Source organism: Amblyomma americanum, chromosome 1 (genome assembly GCF_052857255.1).
Source record: "Amblyomma americanum isolate KBUSLIRL-KWMA chromosome 1, ASM5285725v1, whole genome shotgun sequence".
Lineage (NCBI taxonomy): Eukaryota > Metazoa > Arthropoda > Arachnida > Ixodida > Ixodidae > Amblyomma > Amblyomma americanum.
The window spans coordinates 529,248,499-529,262,723 of record NC_135497.1 but is presented as its reverse complement, the minus strand read 5'-3'; the positions used below and the strand labels follow the sequence as shown (position 1 = coordinate 529,262,723).

General features: G+C 48.8%; 1 protein-coding gene across 1 annotated transcript in view; it reads right to left on the bottom strand.

Annotated features, from left to right (window-relative positions):
• Positions 1 to 14,225, bottom strand: part of LOC144129011 (uncharacterized) — a 35,220-nt gene that overhangs the window by 9,784 nt on the left and 11,211 nt on the right. The window contains exon 3 of the mRNA XM_077662878.1: positions 11,260 to 11,430. Coding sequence (XP_077519004.1) covers positions 11,260 to 11,430 — 171 coding nt within the window. The remainder of the gene's footprint in view (positions 1 to 11,259; positions 11,431 to 14,225) is intronic.

Here is a 14,225-nt window from a genome sequence, read left to right as displayed (position 1 = left end):
GAGCGACCGTGACGTTTACAAGAAATGGACAGTCGCAATACGGCGTGACGAGGGAAATCTGTAGCGTAGCTAGCGTAGCAAGCGTACAACGCATTCGCTATGAATATGCTCTGCCGTCTGTTTCAGCATTCAGCAAGCCTCTGAAACGCCGGAAGGAACCAAGCCATCGCGCGGCGCATGCTGCCAGTGTGCCCTTTAAAATCATCTCCAGTACTGAACATAGCGATCAGGAGACAGGACCTGCACATTTCACTTAGCTCAGTGCACAAAACTATGCCGCAAAACGTATTTAGAGGCTGGAATGTAAAATCCTGTGCATTTTCAGTGCCAGCTAACGCCTTAGTCAACAACTTAAAATGCAGAAGTTACACAAAACGACGCCGCAAATATATCTAGTAGCTGGACTTTAAAAACCTGTGCATTTGCCGTACAAGCTGGACGCCTTAGTATGCAGCTTATGCAGAAATTGTGTGCCTGAAGGCCATGCTTGCAAGTGTTGATGACAGTATGGCACAAGCTGCAGAAGAAGAAGCGATATTTTCAAGCACAACGGAAAACCAGGAGTCGGCTGAAGAATTAAGGGCGGAGCTTGCTAGTGCAAGGGAAACACTGCAGTATGCAAATGACCTCGAAACAAAGCTTTCACATGCAATTCACAGCTTGAGGGATGCAAATCAGAAGAGCGAAGGACTGATGTCTGAGCTGAAGTGAAAAAGTTTTGCAATGAACGTTTTAGGATCACAGTGCTGCGTGAACATTTTACACGTGCCTGCCACAATACACCTATTTCATTGGACTCAAAAATATTTAGACCCTGGGGAAGACGGTACCAACTTGAGACGCTCAGAACCACCGTGTTCCTCACGAAGCTACTCCAGTGTGTAAAGAAAAAACAACTTAAGTGTAGAAAACGAGCTTTTCCTTGTGCTTGTGAGCCTGCGGCTTGTGTTGTTTGATCAAGACCTTGGTGAAAGGTCTGTCACTCCCAGATGACAGTAGCAATGATTTGCACATCTTGTAATAATGACATGTACCTGAGGCTGACAATGCTGCATTTATGTACCTCAAAAAGTGTGATCGACGAATTATTGTTAGCAGCTTTTGCAGAAGTGTACCCATTCACACGAGTCGTACTAGGTGCGACAGGAATTCGATGTAAAGTGCCAAGTCCGCTGGCACTGCAGTCGAGTACCTACTCAAACTGCAAGATTGCCAACACATTCAGGGGCCTCACTGCCATCTCGCCAAATGAACTTGTGTCGTTTATGTGAACTCTTTACGGGCTCCATATCTGACCAAGAGTGTGTCATACGCAGTGGATTTTTGGACTTGACATTTGGCTCCGCGGACACTGTAATGCCAGATAAGCTTTTTACGGTGGGGGACTTATTTCTGAGAAATTGCATTGAACTCAATATTCCACCATTTCTTCGTAGATGAAGCTTCCAGCCGTCTGCCGTTCGCAAAAGACAACATATCGCCTCCTTAAAAATTCGTGCGGAGCGCAGGATCCAGCGTAGCAAGTTCTTTCACATTTTTGGCCGCCAAGTTCCACTCGCCCTAACAAGCCCTGTAAATCAGATATGCTGCGTGTCTGCCGTTATTTTAAATCGTCAAGCACATTAATTCAGTCAGAATAATCCCTGTGCCTTAGTAGCAAGTCCACTTTCAGATCAATTTTAATTTAACTAGCTTCTGGACTTTTTTGTTTCGAGGGAAAAAAGTAAGCCGATCTCAGTTTTTGAAATTCGGTTTTACCGAAAAAGGTCAGTATTCTTGGAGAAGCATAGCTAGTTTGCTCTTGAAATTGAGTTACACGCAAACATGAAAATTAACTAAGTAGTGAAAACAAGGGCGTGATAAGAAGGTGGTATTGTTGGGTAAGCTATCCAGTGATGCGATTTGAAGCATTTTCCCACTTACACGCCTGTGCGGGACCGAGGAGCACAACCTCATCACCACCTGCTAGCTGAGCACTGTTTTTTTACAATCAGGCGCTTAAACCACTTAGTCGGTTAAGTATTGTTATCGCTTACATGTAGGACACTGAGACGAACCCGTGCATTGGCGTTGTGAAAACTGTCATGTTTGGCCTACCGCGACGATCGGCCGCAGTTAAACTGAGACCTTGCTATGCTCCGCCCTGTCGCTCAACCCAGAGCAACAACTCATAGAAAACTTGTTATCCAAACTCTTGCGTTCTTGTCGGTCTGCTGTCTCATTAAACTTGCGGTACGTTTATGTCGACGTGCAAAATTACTGGTAAATTAAGTTAATGACAAATGAACTGCTTGGGCTGAAAAAGCTAACGCAGACGATAATGAACTTTTGACCACACAGAGGTGGTCCATTAAAGTACCGAAAAAATTGGGCAGTTGATTTCTAAAAAACAGACAAAACTTTTATTTTTACGTCTGACCTTAGCTGGCATGCGCACATTGAGCACATCACTAACAAAGCTAATCGCATGCTCGGATATCTGAGACGTAGCTTTCACGCAGTCCCAACTAACATCAAACTTCTACTCTATACGACACTCGTACGTTCACAACTAGTATATGCTTCATCAATCTGGGACCCTGGTGTTAAGAATTTGAGCGACCTACTGGAGATGGTACAACACAAATCAGCGTGGTTTATTCTCTCTGACTTTCGGCGTGCATCCAGCGTAACCGCTATGAAAACTGCCCTAGGCCTATCTTCACTTGCATCACGACGCAAAATTGCACGCCTGTGCCTTTTTCACAAAATTTTTCATCATGAGTCTATTCGCTACGCGTTACTTCTTCCCCCTTCATATATTTCACGCCGCACAGATCACATACATAAGGTAGGCATTTCTATATGCAAAACTAACACATTCTCGGATTCTTTTATTCCTCGCACGTCATATGACTGGAACCACCTTCCTTCCTCAGTTGCCACAATTCCTGACCCTGTATTGTTTAGGTCTGCTGTTACCGCTTCTATTGAATGATATATTGTGTTGATCACTTGTTCTAACTTATCTATGTTGTGATAATTTATTGTTCTCTGCTGTTGTTTGTATTTTCAGTGTTATTATGTATTACCCACTCCCCTCTGTAATGCTTTGCCCTGAGGGTAAAATAAATAAAATAAATAAATAAATAAATAAATAAATAAATAAAACACCTAAAATGCCCAACCCCTATCTAGAAGCTACACGCATGGCTTTGTGATTAGCTAAGGCATAGTTAGCAGAAAATGCAAAGGCTAAAGATAGGTCCCGTTAACTTGGGAACTCAGGAAAACTTAATAAAAAAATATAAATGCAGAGAACACTGGACACTGCAACACAGAAAATACTTTACAGTCAAGTAAGAGGTTCTTTACAAGGTTTCATAAATATCACTAGTAAAAAGACAGTGTGCCTGCTGGCTTGATGTATTGTTTACAAATATAGGCACACACTAGGCGCTCAAAGATGGTCCCGTAACATCCGGTGGTGTGGTTCAAATATCTATTCTTTTCCATCTGGTGGACGGCCTGGGAGCATTCCTCACCGGAGCAAGTGTTTCTTCCGGAGAGCACGCAAAGAGGGGCAGGTCCAGAGCAAGTGTTTTATGTGTGCCTCGCAGACAGGAGCGGGACAGAAGGGGCATGGTATTGTGCCGGCCACGACCAGGTTACCGCTGCGGTGACGGTGACATGGGGGAGTAACCTTCGGAGCAAGTCCTCTTCCCAGTGTGCATGGCCGTCAGAGAGGTCGGTGCCACACGGCGGGAGTACCGGAGGTTTTCTTTCTTGAAGGAGTATTTTCATCGGAGAGGTTGGAAGCGTTTGAAAGGAACGTGGAGAAACTGATTCGTGATTTGCTCCGTCGTGATCTTGCCCTTTGTCGCCGAGCTCAACGACAAATAAAGCGCCACCTAGCGAGACTAGGGAGACAACGTTGGAGGCAGTTCTGTTCATCGCTGGACCCTCGCAAACCACTGTCGCGTATTTGGCATGTAGCTAGGAGCTTGCGTTCACCCCCGCAGGAACGCTATCCTTTCCATGCCCTGTCTATTTACCAACGCCGTAATAATGTAGAGGTAGCAGAAGAATTCTGCAAAATGGTTGTGGGCACAACTATGGTACCATCAACCAGTTTGGAGGCTTTTGTACCACCTTCACCAGATGACCACTATGACATGCTATTCACGATGGCTGAACTAGAAGCTGCTCTTTCCTCGTGTAGGCGTCCATATGCACCTGGTCCTGACGGGATTTTGTACGCGTCCCTCTCTCACCTTGGCATGGAAGGCCGAACTGTGCTGCTCAGTTACTACAATGATACATGGGCTTCCGGAATCGTTCCAGAACACGAAGATCAGCCGCCTGGTTTTTTGAAGCATGGCAAACCTCCTTATGAGCTTACCTCATACCGGCCAGTTGCATTAGCAAGCTGCGTCGGCAAAGTTATGGAGCGAATGGTGCTGGCGCGCCTCGAATGGTTTTTAGAGCAGAATGCTCTCTATCCGGATATGATGACCGGGTTCCGGAGGGGACGTTCTTCGATTGACAGCGTAATCGACCTCATATCGACAGTGGAAAATGAAAAACGTAGTAGCCGACTCGTCGCTGCTGTCTTCTTGGACATCAAGGGGGCCTACGATAATGTACTTCATGACGCCATCCTTGATGCCCTTGACGACATTGGCGTTGGCGCCGGATGTATTCGTGGATTGGGAGCTACCTCAACGGCCGGTCTGTTTACATGTCTACGCCTGATGGGGAGACTACCCGTCATCAGGTTTGCCGTGGAGTTCCTCAGGGAGGAGTTCTTAGCCCAACCCTATTTAACGTGGCATTGATTGGACTGGTGAATGAACTTCCCACTAACATTCACATCAGTGCCTATGCTGATGATATCTGCATCTGGGCGTCGTGTTCGACACGTCCGCAAATGCGTGCGAGATTACAACGTGCCGTGTCATCTACTTCAAGGTAGCTACGGCGTCAGGGTTTGCACTTGGCAGCTGAAAAATGTGCTGTGGACGCATTCACGCGCAAGTCTGTCTGCCATACCCGGTAACTCTTCAAGGGGTTGCAATACCATACGTCTCCCACCACAGATTTTTGGGCATTATCATTGACTGCTGTCTGTCATGGTCGAGGCATATAAACATGCTAAAGAAAAGACTCACTCTTTTTTGCCATGCGCTTCGCTTTGTGGCAGGCATTAAATGGGGCCCAATGGAGCGCTCCTTGCTTCGACTTTACTATACCCTCTTTATTGGCTACATTCGTTAAAGCCTTCCTGTACTCTCTAACATGAGTATTTCCTGCTTGCGGACATTACAGTGTCCAAGCACAGGCGCTCAAGATATGCCTCGGATTACCACGTTGTGCCTTGAACAAAGGCACGATTGAGGAATCTCGTGCGTGCCCAATATCGGTCTACCTGTCACACGAACCACTTCGTGTATATTTACGTGCGCTTACACGGCACCGCTGTCACCCGCTGACGAAGATTTTTGCTGAGCGACCGGACAGCAGTTTTGCACGCGCATTGCGCTTCCATCGCTCCGAATTGCCATCAGACTATGCCCTGCCACATCATTCCTTGCAGCCCCCATGGGTAATAGCTCAGCCTTCAGTCTGCCTGCATGTCCCTGGCATAATCAAGAAGTCTGCGATGCCGGTTAGCGGACTGAAGCAACTCGCACTTGCCTACATCTGGTCAGAATACCACAAATGTGTGCACGTCTACACGGATGGATCTGCGTTTCCAAATGCATCAACAGCAAATCCCTGCACAACAGACGACCCGCAGATTCATTTTGGGACACAAGTCTACTTCAACCGCTGCAGAGCTTGTGGGCCTTCGGGAATCGATTCGCCACATCTGCGGAGAACCGCCTCAGGAGTGGTGCATATTCACCGACTGTAAACCTGCGCTACACATTTTAGGATGCTTCTTACGCCACACAGCCTACCAAGCTCTGGTTCTTGATATCATTAGTCTCGTATCATTTGCTCAGGGAAACGGCCACCGTATAGTGTTTCAGTGGATCCCCGGACACTGCGGACCCGATGGAAATGAGACCGCCGACGCTGAAGCAAGGAGCGCCTTCAGCAGTGGCCTGCGTACAGCTGTACCATTCTCTATAGTGGACACAACTTGCCTACTTTCGGAATTGATGAGGAGGGCGACGGCTAGGTACTGGGCCCTGTCAGACACCCGCCACATCCGCCTTAAACGGCTAGATCCGACGATGACCTTTTTCAGTTCCTCGCGGAATACCTCGCCATATTGCATGCGTTATCCGTAGACTACGTTTAAATATGGCATTCACGCGCAAATACTTGCACTTAATAGGACAAGCGGATCTCCCCGGAATGTACCACATGTGGCGTGCTAGAGACTATAGAACATGTTTTAGTGGCGTGTCCAGCGTATGCACGTGAAAGACTCATACTCGCATCTGCTCTGAAGCCCCTGGACACATCGCTGCTCTCTGAGGATTTGATCCTCGGCGCTTGGCCAGATAGTTTTACAACTGTAAAGGCAACGCGAGCGCTCTCACGCTTTTTGAGCGACACGGACCTTGTCTCGCGTTTGGGATGTCAGAAAGTGTGCCTTGTTTTATTTTTTTAAAGTAGTTTTTCATCTGCCTCCTGCCATCATCATCGTCCCCATCGTGACCTTTTATCTCCTCTTCCCGTCCCCCACAGCAGAGTAGCAGGCCAGATATTTATTTTTCAGGCCAACCTCTCTGCCTTTCTTATCAATAAACCCTCTCTCTTGCTCCGTCCACCAAAGCTTGTGCGGGGTGGGTATCTCGACGAATTCATCGTACACACACCATCAGGGAGAATTTTTTCAATTATGTCCTGAATTAGCTGTGCCAATAAGTCGGTGTTCAGGACACGTCGCACACTACGGGCGGCGCCTAAGGAGTCTGGGAGGATGTGAAGGTGGCTTCTAGGTGGCAACAGTGGACAGAAGATGCCTAATGCGTCCCGAATGACCACCAGCACCACCTCTGTCGATGGCCAGGCAGGGAGCAAGCCTTTGAGCATGTTGCAATTTCAGGTAATAATGCACGGGAAGCGGTAGCCATATTCACGGGAGCTTCACTCACACTAGCGTCTATATATGCCACATGTCGCCGTAGTGAAGTTTCAGTCGTAGAGGAGATGTCATCTGTTTCCACACTACACTTGCTCAGGTGGCCAACGGATTGCGAGTGTATGAGAGGCATAGGCTGATGTTCTGTAACTTGCTGGTAAAGCGATGGTGGTCGTGACGGGCAGGAAACGATAGGCAACACTGAGCGATCTTCCATATATTTTGCAAGAGCTGCGGTTCAGGGCTATTGCGGCACTTTGTGCACCGTGCTTGGTGATGTTGGTGAATGAATTTGTCAAGCGTGTTTATTTACGCCTAGGCCTGGAGGGCGTGAACGGGGGAAATTTATGGGAAGCCCGTAATAACAACCGCTGCTGCTCAATTGATCGACTCCAAGCGATCCCACTCTGCGCGTTTCATGTGCTCGAAATGGGCTTTGTAAATCAATCTTGGCTCCAACACAACGTAAGTGGAGGCGGGCGATGGTGGACGTGGCGCCACCTGAGTTCTGTGAAACACGGAGGATGAGATGCAGCATTTGGGACGCCTTCTAGCGTGCTGTGCGAAGCCAGGGGCTTGCAGAACCGGAATCATCAGGTATAGGCCGAGGACTCGACGACGTGAGGTGACTACTGGAATTTAATTTCCGTTCAGATAAAGGATGAAAGGGCTGCCGTTAAACGCACGGCGGCCACGTGCGTTCGCGATGCATGTAATGTGTCTTCTTGTGAGAAACAAAGTATGACATAGGTAAGCAACTACTAGGTTCAAGTTACAAGAATAGATTAGGTAAGTTTTCATTTGCCTGGCACTCGCAGATTATCAAGAGTGGCGTACCAATATCCGGTTCCTGGATTATAGGTTGGGCACCTGGCTTGATGCCTTTTATTTTTCTGCAACCATAGAAAGCTTCCCCAAAATCTTCCACCAGCTGTCTAATATTTCGTTGGTGCAAAATTTAAAACGTGTGCGTGTACTGCTACACTGCACTAATTACTGTAAGAACTTGCCAATGTACGATGTCGAAGTTCACCTCGATGCTTACGATGCTGTCAGTGATAGCCAAATAACCATAATACGGCTTTCTGCACTGTCTATGAAATTAAATTCTTTGAGCAGTCCAGAACGTTTTGCTTTCATGCAGACTGCACACCAGGCCCTCATATACTTTCTTGCAAGCAGGTGATTCGGCTCGTGCAATTCCACCGATGCGCACTTCCAATTTGGACCGCTTGCTGTGTGTGCACCGCGTACAGACAAGGAAGCCTTTCTATTCAGCGATCTCGCATTTTGAACCTTTTCTGGCGGTGAGCCATTGGCGTGGTTGTGATATTCATTGCGAGTGGAACCTTTTATAAGGATTAAACTCAGGAATACGCGGTTGTATAATTAATCGAAATCCCACTGTGATGCGTTTGGAAGTCCTTAGCGGTCATGAAAGCGTTCACCATGTTGCTTTCGCATGTCAAGCCTGTTCCGGCGTCCAACAATGAACACACAGCGTGGAAGCAACCAGAAGAAGAACGTTTATTCGAGATTGCTTCCCAACATATATAGTCGACTGGCGGCTGCATGATAACAGCCACGTATTACAGATAACACGCTGGCCAGGACCCATAAATAGCGAGCATGCGCGTCTGATACCATACATCTTCCTCAGTGCAATATTTAAAAGTCTGTGAGCACAATACGCGACATTTGGTGGAAATTCTGGTCGTAGTGAAGACGACTGGGCTGTCGCTTTTGTCGGGTGGACCGCATTGGCACATACTGCGTGGGCTTGGTTGTAGGCTGCGATACTCCAGTGCTTTCCTGGGCTTGCGTGGGCTTTGTTATAGACTGTGGCACTCCCACGTTTTCCTGAGAAATGTCTTCACTGTCAGAGTCATCTTCGGTTAAGTCACGTCGGAATGGCTCACGCGTGGCTAGAAGATGTCGCTGCGTCGAAGCACCTTGTTGTCTTCTTTAAGGACGCGATAAGACTTTGGTGCCACCAGACCCATGACTCGAGCTTTGCAGTCCCATGTATCCCCTCGTTCTCGTACGACTGCATCTTTCTTGAGTGCTGGCAGAGTTTTCCCTTTGGATGGTCTTTGGCTGCGTGGTTGGCGCTGAGACGTCAGTTGACTGGAGCCCGACACGAAGTCTGGTAACCGAGTGCGCAACTTTCTGCTTTGAAGGAGCTCTCTAGGGGACCATCCTTCGGCTAGGGGAGTCGAGCGATAGCCGAGTAGACCCAACCAGAAGTCCTCTTTGAGGTCGCCAGTCTTCATTAATCTTTTCACAATTTGTACTTTTCTCGGCGAGGCCATTGGACCGTGGGAATCTCGGACTCGACGTCACATGCTTGAACTCGTATCTGGATGTGAACAAAGCAAATTGATGGGATGAAAACTGATGACCGTTGTCGGTGCAGACTTCCAACGGAATTCCATACCTTGCAAAATTGAGCTAAGTGTAGCAATGACAGTGCCTATCGTTGTGTAGATTAGCTTTTCGACTGCAGGAAAGTTCGAAAACGCGTCAAACACGCCAGATAGGAGTTTCTGGCGTACATAAAAATGTCAACACCCACCCTGTACTGGGCGTGGTCTGGGATTGGCCTAAGCACCACTGGTTCGGTTTGTTGTGTGTACACGTATTTTTCACAAACAGAACAGGTCTTGACCATGTTTTCAATGTCCGTATTCAGTCGCGGCCAAAAAACCAAGCGACGGGCTCTCGCGTTGCACTTATTTATGCCTAAGTGACCTTCATGAATGCGACCGAGTATTTCAGCTCTCATAGCCTTTGGGATGACGACTTTGGTCCCCTTCATAACAATGCCCTTGACTTCTCATAACTCAGGACCGAATGGTTTCATCCACCCTTCAATTTCTTCTCCATTCCTTAGTTGCCGCAACGCTTTTTGCAAGTCTGGGTCGGTGTCTGTCGCTTCTGCCAGTCGGTCAAACATTTTCTTGCTTACCAGCTCCGAAGTGACGCTCACTGCATGGACGTCGACGTCATCAGTGAGGTCACCTTTGTCGCTTGTAACGGCCGACGATGATCTTGATAGCATATCGGCCAGGAACAGTTGTTTGCCTGGGACAAAGTGAAGAACGCCTTCGTACCTTAGCAAGCGCAGAAAGAACCGTTGCAGTCTTGGAGGCATGTCGCCGATGGCTTTCGAAGCAATTGCTAACAGTGGTCTGTGATATGTTTCAATGACAAACTTCCGGCCGTATACGAAATGAAAAAATTTCTCACAACCAAAAGTAATGGGCATCCTGTCTTTCTCTATTTACGCGTATCTTTGTTCAGCCTCGGTCATTGTGCGTGATGCATAGGCGACTTGCCACGAACTACCACCATAATTCTGAAGAAGGACAACCAATCCCATTTTTGGAAGCATCTGCAACGATCTTCGTCTCCCTAGCAGGATCAAAAATGGGTAGCAAAGGTGGAGCGATCAATGTGTCGCAGACAGCTTGCCATTCATTAGAGTGGTTTTCGGACCATTCAAAAATGTAGTCTTTTTTAAGGACGCTTTGTAGAAGCGCCGTCCTTTCCGACAGATGCGGTATGTATTTCTCGAAGTAGTCCACCACCCCGAGCATTCTGTGAACGCCGGCTTTGTCCTTTGCGGAGGCATTTTACTTAATGGTGCAGTCATTGAGGGGTTATGTATTATTTCGTCTTTGTTTATGACATCACCCAAGAATTCAAATTCCGTGACACCGAATTGGCATTTCGCCGCATTGAGCGTCAGGCCGGCCTTTTTAGCTAGTTGCTAGACTGTGCGGAGGCGAGTATTGTGCTCTTTTCTTGTATTCCCCCATATCAATGTGTCATCGATAAAAATCCGCACTCCTGGAGCCTGGTCGAATATTTCATTCATAGTTCTCTGGAAAACTTCAGGCGCCGAAGCAATGCTGAAGGGAAGTCCCAAGAAACGGTACCGTCCAAAGGGCGATCCAATTGTGCACACCTTTGACGTAGCCTCATCTAAGGGGATTTGATAGAAGCCCGAGTACGCGTCGATGCGAGAGAAAAAAGCGGCACCGGCTAGCTCAGATTCAATGTCTTCTCGTTTCGGCATTTGATAATGCTCTCACTTTCGGCACTTGTTAATTCACCTCGGGTAAATGCATAAGCGACTTTTCCCCATCCTTTTCGCGTGCTGCAACAAATGGGCTCACCCAGTCCGTCCGTTCGCTGACTTTGGCCACGATTCCAGCACGTTCCATCCGATCCAGCTCTTCTCGAAGGGGCTCGAGCAACGCGAAGGGCACCCGTCGCACCGGCTGGACTACCGGTCTTGCATCCTCCCGCCGAACCATGTGGTACTGGCGGGCTAGACAGCCGATGCCCTGAAACAGCTCGGGAAATTCCTTGACCAGTTATTCAGTGCTGTTCGTGTGCACAGCGTTGACAGAACGAGACACTAGTCCTAACGCTTCACTGGCAGACAGTCCAAGTATGGCCTGGCGGCTCTTCTTTACAACGAAGAAGTCGAAATGCCCACTTCGGTCGTTTACAGCCACTTGTTGCGTAGCGACGCCTATTTGCTTTATAACGTCGCCGGTGTATGAGCGGAGGACGGAGGGGCTTGCTCTTAAAGCAGACTTCGCTTTGAGCCTTTGAAAAACTGAGTAAGGCAACAAATTCGCTTTCGAGCCTGTGTCTACTTTCAGAGACACTAGTAGGGAACCCACTCTCGCGTGGATGACCCAATCGGCTCTGTTGCCTAAGTGACGTCGAGGATTTCGAATCATGCCTGCTGGTCACATACTTCGCTCACTTGAGACCCTTTTCTGCAATAGGCCGAAAACTGGTTAACGCCACGGCACCGAAAACATGTTTTGCCGAATGCTGGGCATCTGCAACGTTCGTAGAAGCGGTTACACTTGGAACACGAACTGCCTGCGTGCTTTGATCTGAGCCACTTCTTTGTTCTCGTTCAGCCTCGTTTTACTCCGAACATTCCACAAATTGTTCACAAACTGAACACTTTCCTTGCTGGCGCGTTTTGATTTGTGCTATTTGCTTCTCCGCTTGAGCCCATACATTGTTTTGCTCGGCGCATACCTCTTGAGCTTTGGAAATTTCCTCTGCCTTCAATAATGTAAGGTCCTTAACTTTCAGCATCTTTTCACGCAATTCTGTATTCTTTGTTCCAAAGACAACCTGGTCCCTAACCATGGAGTCACTTAGGCTTCCAAAATTGCAACTGCGTGCAAGTCTCTTCAAGTCCCGTGAAAAATGATCGAAAGGTTCGCCCTCAACTTGCGTTCTTGAGCGGAAGACATACCGATCGCACACATCGTTCTGCGGCTGCTTGCAGTATTCCTCATACTTCGTAACTGTTTCATAACCTTCCTTGTTCCCGTTCTCTGAGAACATAAAATTGCTGAATACCTCTAGGGCGTCCTCTCCGGCCACCGTGAGCAGCAGAGCGGTCTTAGCCCCCTGCGTCCGTGGTTCTTTCGTCGGCTCCGTGGCTGCAGGAACAGCTCGAGCCGCTGCTTGAAGAGGCTCCAGCTCTTCGCGGTGCTGCCGGACAGCACCAGCGGCTGCGGTGGCATCACTAAATTCATCGTTCCAGTACACAGCGACGCCCCTTCCACCAGCGTGTTACTGCGTACGTGAGGGCGATCCCACTTCTGACACCATGTTCCGGCGTCCAACAATGAACACACAGGGTGGAAGCAACCAGAAGAAGAACGTTTATTCGAAATTGCTTCCTAACATATATTGCCGCGAATATTTGCAGTGTGTTCGTTTTTCAAATCTGCCACCACATCACTTTATCGCTTTGTTTGCTACGCAAGACGCGACTAGATTTACCTTGATTGATCGCAGCCAGGCAGAGCTGATTCTACGTTGTTCCGGAATGTTCTAGAAACTTTGCGCTCTTTATCTCGAAAGTTCGCTATAAGCTTTAAATTGAGCACGGCCGACAGCGGCCGGCATTCTGTTCGACGACCGCCGAGCACGCTTGTCGCTTCGCCGCCGCCGAGTGATTCAGTCCACTTTGGGTGCAAGTCAGCCCAATAAACAGTTGTTTTAGAAGACCCTTTCGTCCGTCTTCATCGCTCCTTCAACTGCCGTCACCACTACGTGACATCTGGTGGAAGTGCAGGGTAGCCTTCCATGTTCCGGACGCCCCCTTCAAGTCGTGAAGCCAGCCCTGAGCGCTTCGCACCCGAGGACGAGCCAGCAGCTCAGCGAGCCAGCCGACGTCTCCAGGGAGAGGAGCCTGAGTTCGCGAAACTACCGGACCGCACAAGAGAGCGAAAAGACGCGGCTACGAGCACCACAACCTCGCCGAAGATGTCGACACCGATAATACTGCAGCAGCCGCGGGTGCCGCCAACTTTCAATGGATCCCTAGGCGAAGACCCTGAAGAATGGTTGGATCAATTTGAGCGCGTGGGTTCATTCAACAAGTGGGATGATGCGGCAAAATTGGACACGTGTTCTTCACATTGGATGGCTCCGCACGCACGTGGTATGAAAACTACGAGTCGTCCCTTACGACATGGGAGCTATTCAAGAGAGAACTATTGAAGGTATTCACCAGTTTCGTGAGGAAAAAAAGAGCCGAACGACTCCTCGAGTCCAGGATCCAGCTTCCGAATGAGCGCGTCCGCGGGTACGTCGAGGAGATGAAGCGCCTATTTCGCCGCGCCGACCCCGGGATGACCGAGGAAAAGAAAGTTCAGTTTTTAATGCGCGGCGTAAAAGAACAACTCTTTGCAAGCCTCGTCCGCCAGCCGGCAAAAACAGTCGAGGAATTCATGCAAGAAACCTGCACGATTGAGAAGACCATCGACGTCCGAGCTCGGCAGTACAATCGTCCTTCCTCTGCCTGTGCAATCCGTTCGGACACGATGGCCACCACCAGCGACAGCTTGCGGGAAGTTATCCACGAAATCGTCCGAGAGGAGCTACGCCGATTACTGCCATCCTCCCCACAGCCACAAGCAGCGACTCTGATGGACGTGGTACGGGAAGAAATGCAACAGACACTTGGCACCCCGGCGGCCACAGAACCCCAGGCCATGGCCTACGCCGCTGCAGTAAGGACTGCCCAGCCCGAACGACAACCCCCACGTCCTCCCCGAGATGAGCCACTTGTTCCACAATGCCGCCTCCCAGCCCC